The following is a 23,571-nucleotide window of genomic DNA, read 5'->3' as shown; positions in this document are numbered from 1 at the left end:
GCCACCTGGTTTACCCATGTAACACTGGAGACATCACTATTTAGTTGAAAGTGTCTTCTTGCACGAGACTGCTGGAAATTTTGAAGCTGCAGCGTTGATCAGTGTATTGTGGCATTGGAGGAGTCCGACTGGTATAATACAATAGCGCAGCAGGGAGGATTCCCCCGTCCAACTCAAATGTGTGAATGAAAATCCATTTGTTTCTTTTTTTTTTTTATCAAAAAAACATATAATGCATCTAAACCCAGCATCAGGTAAGACCTTTACTGCTGCTATAGATATCTACCATGATGCAGAGTTGGGACAGACTATCTCCTTCCCCATCTCCCTCTACTCCCAAAAGAATAACCTTTAGTCTATCCTAAATAGTTCTTCTCCCCATTAAGCCATTACACTCTGCAATACCCCTGCCCATATGTGTTTCTTTAGCTGACACGATGTTGGTATGAATATTGTATTTAAATAAAATATTTACCTCACTGCGGGATTTTAGTGTACTTCTTTTTGGCCTTAGTAGCACATCTTTGAAATCCAGCTTGATGTCATTGTCGATTCGAGGCATGATGTCCTACAAGGGAATTGAAAGACTTATTAAACTGAGAAGAAGAAATGGAGAGAGAAGAAGAAATATAGACATACTGGTTAATGACAAATGTGTGAAGAGAGTCAGTGTTCCCTATGAAAGCACTTTTGATGTTCTGATTATCACACGGAGTAGATTTAATTAAAAGGTAATTAATGCAGTAGAAAACTGTGGGTCCTGGCAAACTGAACAAGGGTTGTAACTTCTCCACCTAGGGTTTAGGCCCCTTTCACACAGGCGTTCAGATCCGCCTGTCCGTTTTTTTGACGGATCTGAACGGTCCCCCCATGCATGCCTATGGGGCATCGGATGTCAGCGGAGACATGTCCGCTGACATCCGACCCCATCCGATCCGTCAAATCTGGACGGATGGAAACCCTATTTTCCATCCATCCAGCGGATCGGATCGGATGGGATCGGGTGAGAACGGACTGACGGTCCGTTGACATTCGATTTCCCCCATAGAGATGCATGGGGAACTGTCAGCTGTGTCTCCGCACACAGCGCGGAGACACAGCTGTCCTCCTGCTGCTCAGCGGGGGATCAGCGGCTCGATCCCCCGCTGAGAAAAGAGGAGTCCGTTCAACGGACGGAGTGTGTGAAAGGAGCCTTAGAGTTTGCTGAGCTATCTTCTTTGGCCACTCCTATAGGGCAAAAGGGACCGGCATGATTAAAGAGGTGGTTGATATACATAAGACATGGAGAAAAAGTAATGACCAAGGATGCACCAATACCATTTTTCTTACCAATACTGTTTTTTAGTACTCGCTGATACCAATTACCAAAGTCTACCAGCAACTATTTTGTTTGCATTTCAGCTGTCAGCAATAGTACAAAGCATTAGCGCCGGTTCACACTACCGCGACGCTACTTCCCGGGGCGAGGGTGACGAGGGTAGGGAATTTTCACGAGGTAGGGTTTTTAACGTTACACCGGCTTTTTTTTACAGCACTGAGCAGAGAACAGCTCTTCATCTTTTACAAAGAATCATGGAAATGCCGGATAAAGATCATGAGGGGGGTTGAATCGAGATTTTTTTTTTTTTTAACGATTAATCATGCAACTCTAAACTGTGCTAAGGAAAAGGAAATCCCACATTTTGGGTTGGCCCCAGAACAGTAATTGAGGGGAAATCACCCAATAGGGACACTAGTTCTGGTGAATTTTCTTCACTTTGGAAGGATTTATTCTCACTTCCTGTTTTGCTATGAGACAGGAAGTGGAGGGAAATCTTCCCAAAGAGGCCCAGCTGGCCAAAAAACAAACTGACAGGGGTTACAACCCTCCCTTACTCTAACTAAAATGAAAAAAAAAAAGTTTAGTCTTTAGTTCTACTTCAAACTTTTAAACATAGAGAAAGGCCCACTTCAGGAGTAGATAAATGTGGCTCCACACATTACAATCTGATTGTGCAATCATCTATTGTAGTGTAATGGCCAATGATTGTATAGTTCAGCTGTATGGAGGAGACTGTAATGTGGAGGCGCCCCTACATAAGCATGGTGAATGAATGACAGCAGAGAGAGGAAGGGTGCAGAGGATCACGTGACTCCAGGGATGACCTCTACAAGATTAATGAAAGGAGAGGACCAATGTCCAGCCAATCCCCCCTGATAGCACACACTGATAGCCCCAGCCATGGACTAGCCTAGCACCACCCATGTTACACCCATACACACCTGTTATAGGTGACCGCTGTCAACGGGGCTCAGGAAAGACGCACTGACGTCACGTGATCTGTCCGCGTCCACTTCCTGTGTCGTTTCTCGCCGCGCCGGAAGTGAGTGGAGGCAGTCTGCGCTGTGCTGAGACTGAGAGGCGGGGAGAGCGAACACACATACCGGCAACATGCTGATCAAAGTGAAGGTAGGTCCCCGGTACTGGGATGGGGGCGGTATTCGGAGCTCGGGTAAAGGAGATGTTCGGACCGTCCACGTAAGGCTGTAGGGCAAAGCATTATGGGAGACGCTGAGGCGGGAGCTCGCTGTTTTCTGATACATTCATCTCCTCGGAGATCATTGTGTACCAGGAAGCCGATGGGATGTGTACGTTCATTGGTCTATTGTCTGCCTTTAGGCAGTGTAGAAAGAGGCCGTGTCACCAGCTTCCTACTAATCCCACGGGGTAATGGGGCCGTGAGTGTTCTCACCCCTTGGAGGGAGGCCTGTGGGTGACTGCAAACTCAGAGGACATTTATGGTCTGGATTTCATGTGTAAAGGCAAAACTTTTTTTTATAGAAGAATAAGGGAGCTTTATAACCCCTGTCAGTTTTTTGCCAACTGTGTCCCAATAGGGCAGGAATCATCAAACTATGGCCTTCCAGTTGTTGAGGATCTACAATTGCCATCATGCCTAGTCATGTCTGTGATTGTCATAGTTTTACAATGCCTCATGGGATGTGTAGTTCCACAACAGCTGGAGGGCCGTAGATTGAGGATCCCTGCAATAGGGGTATTTTTCTTCACTTCCTGTCCCATAGCCAAAACAGGAAGTAAGGATATCCCTACAAAGTGAGGGAATCTCTGCTTGTGACAAGACTTCTCTACTACTGTTCTGGTGACAACCCAAAATTTGTGATTTTTCTTTCACTTTTGAGAACGATAAATATGAAAAATAGAGAGGGAGAATCTTCCTAATGGGGCACAGACAGCAATAGAAAACGTTCTAATCCCCCTCCACTCTATCCAAAACTAAATGCTTTACCTTTTAGTAATATTTTAACCACTTAAAGCGTGGCTCTGCTTATCTGCCCCCCCGTGCCACATTTGCCACCTTTTGGGGGGAGCGGGTACATGGTTTTGACAGGTACCTGCTCCTACTTCAGGGTAATCTTGCCGCAGTGAGGTCACCCGGAAATTTGGCTATCCTCCTCCTCCCGGGCCATTCAGAAAGCGCAGCGCGCATGATCAGTAGGCAACCGGCTATGAAGCCACAAGGCTTCACTGCCGGCTTCCCTTAGAAGCAATGGCGGCAGCAGCACCCCAAGCCAATGGAAAAATCGTCTGGGGTGAAGTAGGGATTGACCAATATAGTTTTTTTCAGGGCCAATACTGATTTTTCGGCCACCCTTTAGGCCAAAAGCCGATATTCTGCACATTTTTTATTTTTACACTGTCATTTTAAAAAAAAATGTCATCACTTTTTTAGCTGTCACAAGGAATGTAAACATTCCTTGTGACAGTAATAGGCAGTGACAGGTACTCTTTATGGAGGGATCTGGGACCTAAAAGACACCATACCCCTCCTCTGCATTTAAAAGCATCCAAAACACCAAGTTTGGCTGTTTTGAATGCTGTCATGTTTTTTAAAATCGGACGCCTTAAGGGTTTTAGTAATCGAAAGGGATGTCATGACATTGCTTCTGGGTTACTACATCGGAGGCCTGATCAAAACTGATTCTGGCTTTGTTCAGGTCCTCGGCCAGCCTGCGTACGTGCCGGCTGGACGATCGGGCCTCCCGATGGTACGGGGGGGGGGGGTGTCCCCTTCGGCTGCTTGTAATAACAGCCAAGTGGCTGCTTAGCCGCATCAGCTGTTGTTACAACAAAGTCAACCGTCGGCTCTAAAAAACACTACCGGGTAATGTCTGTAGCTGCTGGTATCACTCCGGTACAACCACTTGAAGCAATATTGGCAAATTTGTGGCCAATACCGATACTTCAAAAAAAGTGTTTCAGTCTCCGATAATCGGCAGGATTCCTGGACAGGTAAAAGTCCTAATATTTAAAGTCAGCAGCTGCAGACTTTTAATTTCTTCTGAAGGAGCTTGGAGCTCTGATTTACCTTTGGATGATTTAACCAACAGGCATGGCCAGGCCATTTTTTGCGATACGGCATTGCAGTACTTTAACTGACAATTACGCAGTCATACAACACTGTACCCAAATAAAATTTGTAATTTTTTTCCACTGATAGCTTTCTTTTGGTGGTATGTGATCACCTCTCTGTGGTTTTTATTTTTTGCGCTATAAACAAAAAAAAGACAGACAAGTTAGAAAAAAAAAAACAATTTTTTTTACTTTCTGCTATAAAACACATCCAATAAAAAATGTAAAAACTCAAATTTCCTCAATTTAGGCCAATATGCATTCTGCTACATATTTTTTGGGGAAAAAAAAATCCTAATAGGCATTTCTTGGCTTACGCAAGCATAATTGCATCTACAAACTATGGAATATATTTATAGATTTTTTATTTTTTTATACTAGTAAGTCCCCTTTCACACATACGGACCAACCGTTCATTTCATCAGTTCAGTCGCGTCAAAATGGACGAAATGTTCATCAGTTTTTCATCCGTCCACTACCTATGCAAAAACAGATGAGAAACGTAAATCTTAAATTACTTTTGAAAATGTTTGACAAAACTTTCCTTTGCATTTCTAATGGTTAATGGGGGCAATTCAACAATTGTTTTCAATCACAGTGACAAGAAAAATCAATGGAGAAAAGATGGAACATTTTTCTCATTTTTTTTATCTGAACAAACCAAATTCTCACTGTGAATGTAGTTTCCTCCATTCATGAAAAATTATACTTGCTGTATTGTAATACGCATGTGCTAGGAAAACTTTGATCTGGAAGTGGAATGTTTATCTGTCATGGGCATTTGATAATTTTTTTTATATGGTATTTCTAGGTGGTAGTCACTACACACTATTCTGTGAAGATCTACCTGGGTACTCTGCAGCAGAATGAAAAGGACAGATAAACCTATAGTTGTGGAGGCGAGTTTTAAAGCTGAACTAAACCCTCCTACCCTTTACAGTAAAGGAAGCTGCCATCTTGGCCTCTGTATGATCTGCAGGTGCCATAATGCTGCACATGGGATCAGCTATGACATCAGCCATTTGATAGCTTGACAGTTCGTTATCCTTCACAGCATGCCTTTTTTGGAAAACCATTAAATTGGCGGTGCACCGAATGAAAGTTTTGGTACCAAAATAGGAAATGTAAGATGCTTTTGCCCAAAACCGAAAATGACAGTTTAAAAAAAAAAAAAATATATATATATATATATATATATATATATATATATAATATATATATATATATATATATATATATATATATATATAAAATAGATTTTTTTATTTTTTTTTTTGTTAAATATAATTTAATAATATTCGACTTTTTAATTATTATGAATTTGTCGGCCATTATCGGCACCTTTCGCACAAGAAAAGCTCAAGAAAAATGATCCCTTTAAATTCTTTGTATGTCTTCACACTGGTCCATTGCACTTCTATTGTGTTAAAAATCTTGTTTGCAGCATTTTTCAGTTAAAAAAACGCATTGAAAACGCAGCAGGAATGTATTGATAATGCACCCATGTTACATTTTTGATGCGTTTTTTTGAGTCCCATGACCTTTGAAAATCACACCATACGCGGGGCAAAATCGTGTGCGTTTTCAGCGCCATTATCTGAACCTTTTTTCTCGATCTGCAAAATGCCAAAAACACCATTTTCAGTCAATATGTGTCAGCTACTGAAATTCCGGTGCATCTCTACAGTAAATTAATGGGTTTAGTTAGTTCAGTTTTACGTCAGGAGAATATGTCCAAACAAGAATTGTTTATTTTCAACTTTTCGATGGAGTGCAACTGCAATTCATCTTTGTCAAGACGTATGTCTTAGTTTACAGGGGACATATTGCAGCATACGCCTGTGCGGGGGCAGTATCTACCTGCACAGGTGTTCTTGCAGAGGCGGTCTCATTGATGTCAATTAGCACGCAGCAGATGCACAGATACAACTGATAATCTCATTTTGACATTAGTGCAGGTACACATCCCTGAATGCACATTCTGTGTTTGGAGATATGCACCTACATGGATGTCAGATTGGGAGCAGCATCTGTGTCTCTGCAGCCACTGCGTCCCCATTGATGTCAGTGGGATGGGATGCACAGTTTACCTACCAGCATGTCTACTGGTGAGTGTGGGTGGAAACCAGAGTCCCCAGGGCAACCCATGTTGCTCTGAACTGCATTCTGTGTGCAATTGTTTTCCATGTGTACCGCCAGTTGGTATTGTTAGTACTTGATACAGTATGACATTTTATACCATTAGTCATGTAACTGATAGCTGTAGCAGTAGGTGATCTTAAGCCCCGTACACATGGGCCGAATGCCGGACGACATCGGCCAGTTCGATAAAAACCAGTGGACATTAAGCTTGTGTGTATGGCAGCCGGTGCGACAGATGCTGGCCGAGCATACTGGAAAACCAGCAGCCAATCAGTGCTCTCAGCCAATAGCTGAGAGCGCTGATTGGAGTGTTCTGGTGGGGCGGCAGTCCCCCCTTTAAGAACACAATAACTATGCGGGGGAGACTGCTGTACTAACATTGGATTGTTGGCACAGTGGCTCTGACCTGAGCTGACAGTTTTCTTTTTCTTTTTTTTTCTGTTCAGTACTAGGCTTTAGTGTCTGAAAGCATTCTTAATTAGATTCTATTGTGTGCAATGTGATAAGCATCATGAAAGGGCACAATTGTGGTAACATCACAAGTGCAGGTTAGCAAAGCTGAACAATAGCTGGCTATACACTAGTAAATTTTGAAGCGAATATTTGTATGAAAATTCTTTGTATATTGAATGACCGGACAAATGTTACTCGAAAGCACTTTAAAATCTCACTTGCTTTTTACATTCGATCTTGTAACAAATTACATTTTCGCTTACGTCCTCCGACAGTCGCCGCCTCTTCATATTCGTCACAATGGGGTAATTGACCTTTGCTCCGTAGGAGTAGCTAGGCAACAGAATATGTCAATATTAAAGCTTTTAACATATCCCACCCCCGGGGGGTGGTCCCCTCAGTCAATACCCTCCTACTTCCTGTATCCATACCTCAGTTTCATTGTCTAGCTTTCAGGAGTGGCTGGATGTTTCTATGCTGGGACATTTTGTCTCAGCCTTTATCTTCTTTTTTTGATTTTATTTGAGTTTTTTTTTCTCTCTTTACCTAGCTGTTACTTTTGTCAGCATTAGTTAGTTCTTCTGATGAAGAGGATCGTGCGGGCTGGGTCTCGGGCTGGCCCCCCTGGTCGCAGGTTGTGGGCCAGTGGCTTCCCAGCCTGCCATCGAGCGTTCAGTCAGGTATTTTTCCTGGCATATGTGAACGACCCATCCCTGTTCGCTGCAGGGATGCTATGGTGAGGTGGCTACCTCACTGGACGCCATGCGGTTTCGCACCGCAGTTCTACTGCGTCCTGGCTGCAACTCTCCCTGTCCCATGTGCAGTGGCTTGGATCGCTTGTTCGGGTTCCCCACGCCATTCAGGAGGTAAGTGTACTTTGTGTGGGGACCTGTATGTGTAGTGGGTGTCAGTCTGGGACTGTGTAACCCTGCATGCCTGTTCACACTGTTGGGGCTCCCTGTCTGGTTTAATGCTGCTGTGGGCTTCAAGGAGGGGGGCTGTTGTACACTGTTCAGTGTTAATACTGTGAATATCTGTGTGACATGCTGTATGTTATAGGACATGATGTTATACATGTTGGTGCATACATGCAGCTGCTACGGCGGTCCGCCATTTTTATAATAGCTGCAGGTGTGTGCTGGCCATATCTATGTGATAGGAGCGGCGTTTTTGGCGCCAATCGCCGCCATTTTGGCGGCGATCGCTCGGGCCGCATGTCAGCACTGCATGCTCTGCCTTTGCTAGTCCCTCACCGGCGGCCATGTTTGTGGAGCCTTCCATAGGCTTTATAGGAGCGGTCTGTGTTTCATCACTTCCTTTCCCTGAGCAACAGCGATCGGTGCAGCAGCTGAGTGGTCTCTCCTGGTTTATCTTTCTTATCCCTGTATTCCTTGCCTAAGTTTTGTGTTTATCCCTGTGGGGGTCGGTGTGTGCTTGTGTGCGGTGGGCTGCGCTCGCCGCGCTGTTAAAGGGGCAGTACTCCTTTTCTTCCTAACACACTTTTGGGGGCATGGATTCTCAGGAAAGCAAATTTCCTCTCACCTTAGTGGGGGGCCAGGGGACTGCTGCTGCTTCCCCCGAGGGGGGTGATTTGGCTACTGTTGTGGCTAACCTTGCTGCTCAGGTGCAAATGCTTGTGGCTGCTCAATCCACAAAACGGCCCAGAGTTTCAATTTCCTCTGATTCAGAGGGTGATGGTGATGGGGCTGCTATGGCTGGGGTCTCCTTATCGGGGTCCCGTACGTCCCTGGACCTTGTAGGGTCTGAAGTGGAGGCTGAGGTTGAAGGGGTTGATAATTCCCCCCCTGGCTCGTCTGAAGAGCTTGCACTCATGGATGACTTGGTTGCTTCTGTCAAACAAACACTGCGTTGGCAGGATGAGCCTTGTCCTCCTGCTGTCCTGGCCTCTTATGGGACGCAGCGAAGACGCAAATCATCGCAGGTTTTTCCCTGCACTGAGGATTTTCAGCGCGCTGTTAGTGAACAATGGCGCAACATGCGAAAGCCTTTTGCTGTGCCAAGTAGGTTCAAGCTGCGTTATCCTTTCTCACCCGCTACTGATGAACGTTGGTGTGTGCCGCCTCCGGTGGATCTCGCGGTGGCGGTTTTGAATAAGTCCACTGCGATTCCTGCTGAGGATACCCCGGTGTTCCGGGATGCCACGGACAGGAGGCTGGAGTCTCTTGCCCGTCATACTTATTCGGTTACCGGTTCCATGCTAAAAGCTATTTTTGCTTCTCTTATGGCAGCTCAGGCTGTCGCGGATTGGACGCAGGTACTTAGGCGCGTCCTGGTGGCTGACTCTGCCCCTCCGGCGACGCTGGCTATGGTGGATCAAATCCATCAGGGTGTCATGTATTTGTGTGATGCGGACTTGGATATAGTCCCGTTGGCTGCACGTGTGCACAGCGTGGCGGTGTTGTCACGCCGCCTGATTTGGCTGAAGTGTTGGTCTGTGGACCAATCTTCGCGCAAAACCTTGGCTAATCTACCCTATACGGGATCTCGCCTTTTTGGCGAACCCTTGGATACGCTGATAAAAGGGATCACGGGTGGTAAGAGCACGCTCTTACCCCAATCCCACAAGGCTAAGGTTGCTCCGGGTAAGAAGCATGCTTCTTTTCAGCCCTCTCAGGGGTCCTTTCGTGCCTTTCGGTCGCACTATAAGGGCAAGCCCTTCAAAGGTCAAGGCTCCCAAAAGAAGCCGTGGACAGGTAAGCAGAAGTCCGGCCAGTCCGGATCCGCTGCCCATAACAATGCGGCCTGAAGGGGTGCCCTCACCCAGTTCTGGGGTGGGGGGACGTTTGCTCGGTTTTCTTCAACCCTGGATGGCCCGTGTTCGGGACAGGTGGGTTCAGGAAATCGTTCGATCTGGCTACAAGATCGAGTTTCTCTCTCGGCCGGTGAGCAGATTTTTTCCCTCAAATCTTCAACTGTCTCCGGAGCGGTTGCGGGATCTGCACCTGGCGGTGCGGGACCTGCGAGCTCAGGGAGTGGTGGTTCCGGTGCCTCATCGGGACAGACTTCGGGGGTTCTATTCCAATCTGTTCACCGTGCCCAGGAAGGAGGGCAAGGTGCGTCCAATTCTGGACTTGAAGGCTCTGAACCGCTTTGTGCGGGTTCGCAAGTTCCGCATGGAATCCCTGCGGTCGGTGGTGGCTGCCCTGGTTCCGGGGGAATTCATGGTCTCCATCGACTTGAAGGATGCGTACCTTCACATCCCAATTTTCGAGGGTCACCAGAGGTACCTTCGATTCGCCATTGCGGAGGATCATTACCAATTCGTGGCGCTACCCTTTGGTCTCGCTTCGGCTCCACGGGTGTTCACCAAGGTGCTTGCACCGGTTCTGGCTTTGTTGAGAGCCCAGGGCATCTCTGTCCTGGGGTATCTGGATGACATTCTGGTTCGGTCTGCGACCAGCCAGGGTCTGGTGAAGGACCTGTCCGTCACGATGCAGACTCTGCAGAGTTTGGTTGGACGATAAACTTTCCAAAATCGACGCTGTGCCCGTCGGTTCGTATTTCCTGCCTGGGAATGATTCTGGACTCGGTCCAGGCGAGGGTCTTCCTACTGGACGACAAGCTCAGGACTCTTCAGGAAGAAGTCAGGTCCCTCAGGGACGTTCCGTGCTCGTCACTCCGGACGTGCATGCGATGTTTGGGATTGATGGTCTCGGCTTTCGAGGCGATTCCCTTCGCCCAGTTTCACACGCGGGGTCTCCAAGCGGAGATCCTGTCCAGGTGGGACGGGCGACCGCAATCTCTGGATCTCCAGATTTCGTTGGGCCATCGCACCAGAAGGGATCTTCTGTGGTGGCTCCAGTCCCCGGCGGTGTCGGGGGGCAAGTCTTTTCGTCCTCTCTCATGGACGGTGGTCACCACGGATGCCAGCCTGTCGGGCTGGGGTGGTGTTCTGGGCGTTCTGTCCGCCCAGGGAACTTGGTCGGAGGAGGAATCCTCCCTTCCGATCAACATTCTGGAATTGCGAGCGATAAATCTCTGCCTTCGACGTTGGACGGACAGGCTGCAGGGCCGTCCGGTTCGGGTGCAGACGAACAATGCCACGGCGGTGGCCTACATCAACCACCAAGGGGGCACCAGGAGTGCCCGAGCGGCTCGGGAAGTGGCCGACATTCTGTCTTGGGCCGAGACACACGTCCCGGCGATAACGGCGGTTCACATTCCGGGGGTGGAGAACTGCCAGGCGGATTATCTGAGTCGCCAGTCCCTGGACCAGGGGGAATGGTCCCTCCACCCGGGTGTCTTCCAGATGTTGTGCGCGAAGTGGGGTCTTCCAGATGTGGACCTGTTCGCGTCTCGTCTGAACAACAAGGTGAAAAGGTTCGTGGCAAGGACGCGCGATCCTCGGGCAGACGCGTCAGACGCGTTGGTGGCCCCGTGGCATCAGTACCGACTGATGTATGCATTTCCACCGATTCAACTGCTGTCCAGGTTCCTTCGCAGGTTGAACTCGGAACCGCACACGGTGATTCTTGTGGCGCCGGACTGGCCTCGCCGGTCCTGGTACGCAGACCTCGTGAATCTGGTGGTCGACGCCCCGTGGCATCTGCCTCTTCGAGCAGATCTTCTGTCTCAAGGTCCGATATTCCATCCTGCTTTACAGTCGCTGGCTTTGACGGCCTGGCTGTTAAAACCGAGGTCCTGAAGGATAGGGGTCTCTCCCCTGAGGTCATTCACACTTTGATCAACGCGAGGAAGTCTTCCTCGGGGAAGGTCTATTACCGTACTTGGAAGGCCTATTTTGCCTGGTGTGAGTCCAGGGGGTGTTCCCCTCGCACATACTCGGTGTCTAGGGTGTTGTCCTTCCTTCAAACGGGTGTTGACCAGCGTTTGGCGCTGGCTACGATCAAGGGTCGGGTTTCTGCGCTGGCCGTTCTCTTTCAACGTCCTGTGGCGTCTAACTCCTTGGTTAGCACCTTTGTTCAAGGGGTGCGACATCTGGTCCCTCCTAGGAGGGAACCTCTGCCTCCTTGGGACTTGAATCTTGTTCTGTCCGTGTTACAACATGTTCCTTTTGAAAAGATCAGGGAGATCTCGTTGTCCATGTTGTCCAAGAAGGTTGCTTTTTTGGTGGCGATCACTTTGGCTCCCAGAGTGTCGGAGCTGGCTGCTTTGTCCTGCAGGTCTCCGTATTTGGTCATTCACTTGGATAAAGTGGTCTTGCGACCTAACCCTTCTTTTCTTCCCAAGAGGATTTTGGAATTTCACCTCAATGAGGACATTGTCTTGCCTTCACTCTGCGCAAACCCTAAACATCCGAAGGAGGTGGATTTGCACTCCTTGGATGTTGTTCGTGCGATTAGGGTTTACCTAAAATCGACTGAATCTTTTCGTAAGTCGGATTTTTTATTTGTCCTTCCAGAGGGACCTCGGGAGGGCATGGCGGCGTCGGCTTCTACCATCGCCAAATGGATCAGACAGACCATTGAACAGGCTTATGCTCTGAAGGGACAAGTTCCCCCCATGCCTGTGAAGGCGCACTCTACCAGATCTCTGAGTACATCTTGGGCCTGTCATCATCGGGCTTCTGTGGCCCAGGTGTGTAAGGCGGCGACTTGGTCGTCCGTTCACACCTTCTCAAAGTTCTACAAGGTGGATGTTCAGGCATCGGCAGATGCTTCCTTTGGCCGCAAGGTTCTTGGTGCGGCAGTTCCTTAGGGTCCCTTGTTTTGGACCCTTGGCTGTTTGGGATATGTTTTTTATCCCTAGGTTATTTGTTTTTCCTGGGTTGTTGCTCCTGTTGAGCAAGTTTTTTTCATGCTGCCCAGCGGGTTTCCTTCCCTTGGTAAGGTTCCTTTCTCTGATGTGGAGACTGCGTTGCCTTAGGCGCGGCTGCGTTTCCCACCCCTCATGTTTGCACTGCTTTGGGACGTCCCCATTGTAACGAATATGAAGAGGCGGCGACTGTCGGAGGACGGAAGAGAAAACTGAATTTTTGTAAAATCTTACCTGTAAGATACCTTACAGTCCCCGCCCCTCTTTGGGGGTTTGGTTGTATACTCTACTGCTATTCTACTGAAACTGAGGTATGGATACAGGAAGTAGGAGGGTATTGACTGAGGGGACCACCCCCCGGGGGTGGGATATGTTAAAAGCTTTAATATTGACATATTCTGTTGCCTAGCTACTCCTACGGAGCAAAGGTCAATTACCCCATTGTGACGAATATGAAGAGGCGGCGACTGTCGGAGGACTCGGAGAAAGGAATTTTACAGGTAAGATTTTACAAAAATTCAGTTTTTCCCTAATTTCTTTCAGGACAGCACCTGAGAGAGGGGCTTCTCCCACTCGCTAACAGTAAACACCACCTCCATCAAAATTTAAAAGGAGGCTTCTCCCCACAGCTCGTCAGTTTGCGTTTCCCCCGGCAGGGGAACACCTAGTGGATAGTCAGGAGCTCATGGGTGCTGTCCTGAGGGACCAGGCTTCCTACTCCACTGTATCTGTAATTTTTCACAGAGTGTCCATTCCTCCCATACTGCATCCGAACTGGCTGTTGGATGGGCTCCTTCTCCCTCTTTGGTGCTCGGGAAGAGCCTGTACTGCCTATGGATGCAACGGCAGAGATTGTTTTTTTCTGGTCCCGCCTGCCAGTTTGGATGCGCAGGTGCTGGTGCCATCTTTTGGTTGGCAGAGTGGAGACTCGCCCAGCCAGAAGTGAGGTATCTGGCAAGGGTTGGCGCGTGTAGAGCTGGCACGCAACGTCACTTCCACCAGGAAAAGGGAGGAGCTGATCTGGTGCCTATATCCAGTTCCGCTATTGGAGTCCGGAACTGGCGTTCCTAGCCACATACGGAGGCTGCAGCACCGCTATGGAGCGCACAGTCACAGCAGCAAGTGGTATGGGCACCAGCAAGGCCCTGGTAAGGGGTTGTGATCTTGCGCTGATTACTGTGGGGTCTCTCTCACTAACTTTCCTCTTGGTGGCTGGGACCTGTCTGGGCACATGGAGTTTTGTTTATGCTTCCTGTGCACCTGTGGTGACACTGTTGGGGTCAAAACAAAACACGCTTCATGCAAAGTAAAGTTACCTGAGGGTTGGAAGAAAACACTAGGTCAAACATGCATTATACTCCCTGGTTAAGGAGGAAGCTTCTACTGCATGCAGCGACTTGATCGCATCTGTTAAAAAAAAAAAAAACTGGATGCTACCATTAAATCTTTTTTCCCAGATAGAATTGTCTCCCCTGCTGGGAACCCACGCACACTCTACTAGAGCTGTTGCCACCCCCCAGATCAAAAAAAGCTGATGCCACCCCCCAGATCAAATTTGTAAGGCGACTACGTGGTCAAGGTATTTAATGTTTGTCCGTCATTACAGACTGGACCTTCTGTCAGCAGGTGATCAGGCATTTGACAGAAAGGTCCTTCAGACTGTTGTCCCTCCCTAGTTGGGCAGTCTCATTTGTCCTCTCAGGTGCTGTCCTGAAAGACGTTAAAGGAAAATTCATGTTAGACTTACCAGTAACTTGTTTTCCAGGAGTTTTTCAGAACAGCAACGACCCGCCCTTGTCTTTTTGCTGTGATTAACTATCATATGATTGTGTTCCAGTCTGGGCCGGAGGTACTCTACTACAACTAACGAGCTCTGGGTCGAAGCCTCCTTTTAAAGTTTTTTTTGGTTGAAGTGGTGTTTCCTGTTGGCAAGTGTCAGGAGCCACTCTCTCAGGTGCAGTCCTAAAAGACTCCTGGAAAACAAATTAAGCCCCGTACACACGTAGCGATCGTCAGCCGAACGATCGGCTGTCTTTTGTCCAGGGCTGTCCTGTCGGCTGAAAAGTGCAAAAGACTGCACACGAATTTTGTCGGCCAACAACAGCCGACTGCAGAAGTGATGTCATGTGATGGTTAACTTTCCATGTGTTTTTTCTTTTCTGAGCATGCCCAGTCTTGCAAATCTGTCGGCCGAATTCTGTACTGACTGGCGAACAATCGGCTGCTCTGGTGACGGCCAACAAAAATTTTAAAGTCTGCACGAAAGATTCTGTTCGGCCGAAAATGCGATGTCGGCTGTCGGAAGCATCATACTAACAAGCCTACAATCAGCCGATCAGTCGGCGGCCGAATATTTACGGCCGACAATCGGTACGTGTGTACGGGGCTTCACCTGTAAGTCTAACTAAAATTTTGGGAATGAATACCCCATTCACTGCTACAAATTAATTTGATAAAAAGCTTCCATTCTGCTCCTTCCAATTTTCTCGTTGTCGTGGTTGAAAACGAATGTCTGTTTGCCCCTTAAAATTAGAAAATTGAACATAAAGTGAAGTCTCAAAGGAAGCAGCTGTTGCTGGGTGATTCAATCATAAGAAGTGTGGAGCTTAAAGAAAATGGTTTTGTGAGATGTCTCCCTGGTGCTACTGCTAGGCGAGATAAAAGACGTATTATTAATATTGTTAAGCAAGCAAAGCAGGAAGGGGACGTGGACGTTCTTGTCCATCTAGGGACAAATGACCTGGCTTGCAATGAAGTGTCAGAGGTGAAAAAATCTTTTATCACACTTGGAAATGACATACAGGATTTTGCATCCACCATCTCATTTTCTGAAGTTCTGCCTGTACATAATGTTCAGAATGATAGGCAGAGGCGCATAAAGGAGTTCAACATATGGCTTAGTAAATGGTGTCAAGAGCAAGGATTTGGCTTTGTTTCTCATGATAGCTCTACTTGGAATAGAAAGGAACTGTACAAAAAAGATGGTTTGCATCTTTCTATCAAAGGAACAAATATACTTAGTGAACAACTCCAAGAATTTGCGAAAGAGTATTTAAACTAGGAAGGGGGGGGCAAAAGAGTGAAAATACAAGAGTCCAATTGCCCCCCGAAACAATGCCAGAACAGGTCAGAAGCACAGAGGTTAAGAAATGATAAGCTCAGAGTCCTGTCTACAAATGCTCGCAGTTTAGGTAAAAAAATCAATGAACTTGGGTCAATAATGGCATCTGAGAATGTAGATTTAGTGGCTGTTACGGAAACATGGTTTAATGAAAGAAATGACTGGGACATAACCATACCAGGATACTCTTTATACAGAAGAGCCAGAGAAGGCAAGAAAGGAGGAGGAGTGGCCCTGTATGTGAAAGATAGCATTAAATCTAACCTAATACAAGTTGGTGAGGCCAACATAGAGTCAGTTTGGGTTACGTTGCAGTTTGCTAATCATGCAGTAACTCGTGTAGGTGTGATATATAGACCACCTGGTCAAGTTAAAGAACTAGATGATCTACTAGTTGAAGAAATAGCTAAAATGACAATGAAAGGAGAAGTTTATCATTATGGGAGATTTCAATCTTCCAGATATAAACTGGAAAACCAAAATAGCAAGTTCTACCAGGAGTACAGATATTCTAAATTCCCTACTGGGGTTGTCTCTGCAACAAGTGGTTGAGGAGCCAACCCGGAGGGAGGCCATTTTGGATTTGGTATTCACAAATGGGGATTCGGTATATGATGTCATTGTAGGCGAAACCTTGGGATCTAGTGATCACCAGTCAGTGTGGTTTAATATAAGAACTGTGAAAGAATCACACCACACAAAAACAAAAGTTTTAGATTTTAGAAAAACAGACTTTTCAAAAATGAAATTAGTCATAAATGAGTCCTTATCAGACTGGAACGGATTACATGGAGTCCAGGAGAAATGGGACTACTTAAAAGGTGCACTATTGAAGGCAACAGAAAATTGCATTAGACTTGTCAGTAAAAGCAAAAAAAGGAAGAGACCACTGTGGTACTCAGCAGAAGTGGCCCAAATCATTAAAAATAAAAAGCTAGCATTTTGTAATTATAAAAAAACCCAGAGCAATGAAGATGAGGAAATCTACAAGATTAGGCAGAAAAAGGCCAAGCAAGTCATAAGAACTTCTAAAGCGCAGGCAGAAGAAAAACTAGCTCAGTCTATGAAAAAGGGGGATAAGACATTCTTCAGATATATAAATGAAAAAAGGAAATTAAAACAAGGAATAACTAAATTAAAAACAAAGGACGGAAGGTATGTAGAAGAGAATAAAGGGCTAGCCGACTGCCTTAATGAATACTTCTGTTCAGTTTTTACAGAAGAAAAAGGAGAAGGACCTCCACTTGAAAGGATGACTAATGAATCGTTTGATGCATGTGTCTTTACAGAGGAAGACGTTCTAAGATTGCTGTCTAAAGTGAAGACAAATAAGTCACAGGGTCCTGATGAGATACACCCAAAATTATTAAAAGAGCTTAGTGGTGAGCTGGCAAAACCATTAACAGATTTATTTAACCAATCATTAGTAACAGGAGTCGTCCCGGAAGATTGGAAATTGGCAAATGTCGTGCCCATTCACAAAAAAGGTAGTAGGGAGGAATCAAGCAACTATAGACCAGTGAGTCTGACATCAATAGTAGGCAAATTAATGGAAACCCTATTAAAGGATAGAATTGTGGAACATCTTAAATCCCATGGATTGCAAGATGAAAAACAACATGGGTTTACTTCAGGGAGATCATGTCAAACAAATCTTATAGATTTTTTTGACTGGGTGACTAAAATAATAGACGGTGGAGGTGCAGTAGACATTGCATATCTAGATTTTAGTAAGGCTTTTGACACTGTCCCACATAGAAGACTTATCAATAAACTACAGTCATTGAACATGGACTCCCATATTGTTGAGTGGATTAGGCAGTGGCTGAGTGACAGACAACAGAGGGTTGTAGTCAATGGAGAACATTCAGAACAAGGTCATGTTACCAGTGGGGTACCTCAGGGATCTGTACTGGGACCAATTTTGTTTAATATCTTCATAAGTGATATTGCAAAAGGCCTCGATGGTAAGGTTTGTCTTTTTGCTGATGACACAAAGATATGTAACAGGGTTGATGTTCCTGGAGGGAAATGCCAAATGGAAAAGGATTTAGGAAAACTAGAAGAATGGTCAGAACTCTGGCAACTGAAATTTAATGTGGATAAGTGCAAGATAATGCACCTGGGGCGTAAAAACCCAAGGGCAGAATATAGAATATTTGACACAGTCCTGACCTCAGTATCTGAGGAAAGGGATTTAGGAGTAATTATTTCAGAAGACTTAAAGGTGGGAGGACAATGTAATAGAGCAGCACAAAATGCCAGCAGAATGCTTGGATGTATAGGGAGAGGTATAAGCAGTAGAAAGAGGGAAGTGCTTATGCCGCTGTACAGAACACTGGTGAGACCTCACTTGGAGTATTGTGCGCAGTACTGGAGGCCATATCTCCAGAAGGATATAGATACTCTAGAGAGAGTTCAGAGAAGAGCTACTAAACTAGTACATGGATTACAGGAAAAAAACTTACCAGGAAAGGTTAAAGGACCTTAACATGTATAGCTTGGAAGAAAGAAGAGACAGAGGGGATATGATAGAAACCTTTAAATACATAAAGGGAATCAACTCGGTAAAGGAGGAGAGCATATTTAAAAGAAGAAATACTACCACAAGAGGACACCGTTTTAAACTAGAGGGGCAAAGGTTTAAAAGTAATATGAGGAAGTATTACTTTACTGAGAGAGTAGTGGATGCATGGAATAACCTTCCTGCAGAAGTGGTAGCTGCAAATACAGTGAAGGAGTTTAAGCATGCATGGGATAGGCATAAGGCTATCCTTCATATAAGATAGGGCCAAGGACTATTCATAGGATTCAGATATATTGGGCAGACTAGATGGGCCAAATGGTTCTTATCTGCCGACACATTCTATGTTTCTAACATTCTTAAAACCAAAAAAACTCTGCTAGTGTATAGTCAGCTTAAGCTCTTTTAAAACTTCAGACAGTGAATCAAAGCAAAACTGTATTTCTCTGGAAATCAATGTTTAGGTCTATTGTTTCAAAAGATATACTTTGTCATATCAAGTCTAATGATTTTTAATTGCAGACACTGACTGGGAAAGAAATAGAAATTGATATTGAGCCAACTGACAAGGTATGTTTTTGTTTATGCTAATGAATTTTACAAGCAAAAGAGAGAGAATGATGTTTTGGTCAAAGTAAAAATGTGTACAGTAAAAATTTTTTTTTTTTTTTTTTTCTTAACGTATTGACATCTCTTTTTACCATACATGCATTTCAGTCGCATCCGAAAGAAACACGTCAGCACGTATCTTCATGTTTATTTTGGTGGAACACATATGTGGCTACAAACAGAAAGGACTGTTCTCACAAAAAAAAATTGTATTCTGACACCTGTGATTAGGGATGCACCGAAATGAAAATTTTGGGCCGAAACCGAAAATGCAGGATGCCCTTGGCCGAAAACCGAAAATGACTTTTTCCCCCCAAATAATTTTAAATTAGATAGAACAGGGGCATACACCAAAAACAGGCAGCGACGTACACATATCGCTGCCACCCTGTCACAGTATATGTACTGTGACGGGTTGGCAAGAGGTTAATTTAATTACCAATGGTATTTGTATTATGCAGCATGAGGGGATTAATGTATTGTCACTGCTGCATTAGTGACCAAACAGTGGCAGTTAATTAACCCCTTTGTGCTGCATTAGTGCAACCAGTATCAGTGTTAATTAACACTGATACTGGTTGCACTAATGCAGCACAAAGGGGTTAATTAACTTCCACTGGTTGGTCACTAATGCAGCAGTGACAATACATTAACACCCTCATGCTGCATAATACTAATACCAATGGTAAGCTGCCTCAGCTATCAGCCACCCCCCCCCCCCCCCGCATCAGCCTCAGCGTCCCTCTCCTACTCACTCAGCTCCTCCGGTGTCCATTATTCAAAAGATGCGCCTCTGGCCGGCCGCCCGCCTCCCGGTGATGTCACTACTACGATCTGTCCATGAATGAAGTGACACACCGGGCAGGAGGGCGGGCGAGCGGCCGCTAATATCTATAACTATGTGAGCCTTCACTTCCCTGTCATGCATGTATCTCCTCTGACAGGGGAGTGAAGGCTCACATAGTTATAGCTATTAGTGGCCGCTCCCCCCCCGCCCTCCCGCCCGGAGTTTCAGTTCATTCATGGACTTCGTGCCGCTGACAGGGAAGTGAAGTAAAGTGAGGGCTCACATTGTTACAGATATTAGCAGCCGCTCCCCCCTGCCCTCCCGCTCGGTCTGTTAGTTCATTAATGCAGAGATCGCAGTAGTAGGGACATCATTGAGAGGCGGGCGGCCTGCCAGAGGCGCATATTTTCAAACCTGCGCTGAGCCCCCCTCCTTCCTCAAGCGGCCATTAATTTCGGCATTTTTAACCCATTTTCGGCCGAAATTTCGGTGCATCCCTACTTGTGATATGTATACGTTTAATTAAAGGAGAAGTATAGCCAAAGCTATTTTGGCTATACTTCTGTGACCTGTTTTTAGCCGACAGTAGGCTAAGCTCACTGTCGGCTGACCTCACTCAGCTCAAACATATGGTTGGGATTCATCCAGACGCCAAGGCTTCATGAAAGCTTTACATCACCATGCCTCAGTACTTCCCTGAAGCGACCTCAGCCCTGATCAGTTGGTGTGTTGGCTCTTGGGAGGAGTTATGCAAATATCAAAATGTCTTGATAGGTGGATGTTGGTCCAGAGGAGTAGACATTCCTAGGCAGGCTGAATTTGCTTGCAGACCACCTATGGTAATCCCCACATGTGATGTTGAGCCTCCTTGATTGAAAAACTAAAAAAATAAATCTAAGGGGCAGGCTATGGACCAAAAGAGAGGAAAGAACTAGATGTTGATCTACATCCCCCAGCCTGGAAATTTTGCAGGCTCTGTCTGACCTCCTGCGGCTTCTAATGCACACTGTTGGAAGCTCACAGTGCACAGTGAAATCAAGGTAAGCAATATTCAATACAAGAGAGGAGCCTGTACAACTGCAAGACTGCTTTTTCCCTTTTTAGTAATAAAAAAAAAACTTTATGGAATGTCACATTATGTTGTGTATGTCACTTTATGTAAGGCCACTAAGCTGGGCTGAGCGACTGCACATTAAAATGCAGGCTGGCACAGGTGACAGCTGCAGCAAAGTGTAAATGGGACACAGAAAACCATTGTTTTCTGTGTTCTCTTGCAGAGAGCTGTTTTTCTTATTCAGAAAACCAGAGCCCTCTGCAATAGTGTTAACGGGCCCTATGTGTTGCATAACTGTAGCAGAGACCTATTGCATCTCCTGCTCTGCCAGGCAAGGCTGTTCCGTTAACTGTGTCCTAGCTGGGTACTTTGTATAGTCTTTGGCGTTGTGACTGCTGAGAGAGCTCTTGCACCTGCAGTAGACTAATATTTCTGTCTTTTAAAGGTGGAGAGGATTAAGGAGCGGGTGGAAGAAAAGGAGGGTATTCCTCCACAGCAACAAAGGCTGATCTATAGTGGGAAACAAATGTAAGTTCTGTAATTGATCCATGACCTTTCTGCACTATTGATTTATGTGGAGAAATCCATTTGAATGTAGATGACAGTTTAGATAGCCAATGCTTCCCAGAACTATATGCATCATAAGGGTTCCAGCTACTTTCTTCTTCTTCCTTTTTTTTTTTTTTTTTTATTTAGATTAGTGCATTTCTCGATTCTAAATAAATTGTCTGACTCACTGGCCAAGGTTTGAACCACTAAAGGGGAAGTCAATCCTAACACTAAAATCTCTACACCTACAGATAGCCACGATCTAAGACTAACCGTTCTAACCCTGTAAAGAAGAATTCGCTATACATAACTTTTTTGAAGCCGGTACGGTCTCCAGTGACGGAAGCTCTGCAGAGGACACAGCCGACAACGGCTGTGAAATGAATGGGAAGTGACGTTATCCATAGAGTTACTATGGGGCTTCCGTTCTCGGCTGCCTCCTCAGCAACCGCCTCCACAGCAAGGCTGCCACTGACAGCTTAGTGTGGGATCAGATCAGCTTCAAAAGAGGTATGTATCCTGATTTCTTTTTTACAGGATTAGATGGGTTAGATTGTGGATGTCTGCAGATGTAGCGATTTTAGTGTTAGGGTGGACTTATCCTTTAATGAGCAGGCTGAATGTACCAAGTTGATCGATCAACTTGGGTACAACCAGGCTGCTGGATTTGCTTCTGAATATCGAATGCGGCTGCTATAGCCGCTAGTGATAATTACTGTCTTCTCCTGGGGAAGATATACTAGTGACCTACTTTAACAAGGATACCACTAGACTGGTTAAGGGTGTGCTCACCTTTTGAAAATTCACTGATGGGCAGCTAGATTTCTTTCTTTTAAATCTACTGCTCTTAACAAAGTGGTGTAAATCTACTGGTCTTGCCCTCTGTCCTAGAATAGTGGTGACTTTAATCTGTCAAACCATGTCACATAGCGCGAATTGCTTCATAAAGGATCCCGCCACCCCCAGGTTGGATTCCAATTTAATGTTGTGAATGGAACAATTGTCTGGGGCTTTGTTTCAGTTGTGATGGTTTTCTACAAGCTTTGCAAGTTTTGCATGGGACTGATGTCTGAACAGATGCACAGAGCAATCTGGCTGCATGGTTGAAGCTCTGGTTCTACGTTCAAGGATTACCTAACTCACTTAGCCTCTGTGGGATGTTGTCTCTCTTCAGACCTGCTCTTGAAACTGATTAGCAATACCACAGTTCCCAGAGTGTGCTTCTGCTTTAATGCACAAGGTTTGTGGAGGGGTTGAAGCAATCCCACCATTCTCCCCAATCTTTTTTGGCAGTGGATACTTGCAGGCCTCCAGAGCCTGGTTCCCATTCAGTCTATAAGGCTGTAAGCCAGAGGTCAGCTAAACCCTCTGAAAGGCTTTGTGCATGAAGATAGGCTCCCCCACTTCAAATGGAGGGCTGATTATGCATCTGAACAGGTCCTTGTGTAGTTTGCCTCTACAGCATTTGGGTACAGATGACACTTTTTTTTTTTTTTTTGCCCTCCAGTTGCTCCTTAATATCTCTTGTACTACAGTGTTTACTGCACAAGACAATGCAGCTTGTAGCACGGCACACAGTGGTGGCCATTCTCTGTGCAGCTGACATCTAGTCTGTGCTTCCCCACAATGAACCCTGTAGTAAGGCCGGAGACCCCAGAATAGGGGCAGCTTCAGAACAGTAAAAGGTGTAAGACATCAGATTCTTCGAGGCATAGCAATTTATGCAGACTGTTCCTTCCTGGTATATAGCATGTTTTCTAAGGACTGGTAAGCTGAAATATATTCTATTTTTGTTTTTGGATTTAGATATTGTTTAAATGCCATTTTTGTTCTTTAAATAGTAAAGCTTTAAATCTACTTTAGTAGCCATATTGATAATTATTTGTCCCCATTCCTTGATTGTATTTATTTATTTTTACAGGAATGATGAGAAGACTGCTTCAGACTATAAGATACAGGGGGGCTCAGTTCTACATTTGGTACTTGCCCTAAGAGGAGGCTGCTGAAAGATGACTAAAGTTTTTTTGCATAGGCCGTTATGGATGTTATTTGTGGAGGAACCACTTCCCTTTGGTTCTGCAGCTTGGGACTGCCCTCCACAGACATTTGCCAGCTTATCTGTAAAATATTAAGGTTTTGTTGTGCATTGTTTTTGTTTACCCCTTAAATAAATAATCCTCCAATA

The 23,571-nt window shown here is 45.6% G+C and overlaps 2 protein-coding genes across 2 annotated transcripts in view; one reads left to right on the top strand and one right to left on the bottom strand.

Moving 5' to 3' along the window:
* Positions 1 to 2,361, bottom strand: part of GMPR2 (guanosine monophosphate reductase 2) — a 21,613-nt gene extending 19,252 nt beyond the window's left edge. The window contains exons 1-2 of the mRNA XM_082259363.1: positions 2,263 to 2,361; positions 476 to 568 (exon numbers count right to left, since the gene is read on the bottom strand). Coding sequence (XP_082115489.1) covers positions 476 to 562 — 87 coding nt within the window. The 5' untranslated portion in view covers positions 563 to 568; positions 2,263 to 2,361. The remainder of the gene's footprint in view (positions 1 to 475; positions 569 to 2,262) is intronic.
* On the top strand, positions 2,328 to 23,571 carry NEDD8 (NEDD8 ubiquitin like modifier). Its single transcript, XM_082259384.1, has 4 exons — positions 2,328 to 2,449; positions 18,910 to 18,957; positions 21,283 to 21,365; positions 23,308 to 23,571. Exons 1-4 carry the CDS (start codon positions 2,432 to 2,434, stop codon positions 23,390 to 23,392), a joined length of 234 nt encoding a protein of 77 aa, XP_082115510.1. The 5' UTR covers positions 2,328 to 2,431; the 3' UTR covers positions 23,393 to 23,571.

Source organism: Pelophylax lessonae (genome assembly GCF_965119305.1).
Source record: "Pelophylax lessonae genome assembly, chromosome: 1".
Lineage (NCBI taxonomy): Eukaryota > Metazoa > Chordata > Amphibia > Anura > Ranidae > Pelophylax > Pelophylax lessonae.
This window is presented reverse-complemented; position numbering and strand designations above follow the sequence as displayed.

Bases quoted from the DNA above. Each gene is read 5' to 3' on its own strand.
- NEDD8 (XM_082259384.1), top strand. The intron at 18,958-21,282 runs GTATGTTTTTGT...TGTCTTTTAAAG, and splicing joins ATATTGAGCCAACTGACAAG to GTGGAGAGGATTAAGGAGCG. The intron at 21,366-23,307 runs GTAAGTTCTGTA...TTATTTTTACAG, and splicing joins ATCTATAGTGGGAAACAAAT to GAATGATGAGAAGACTGCTT.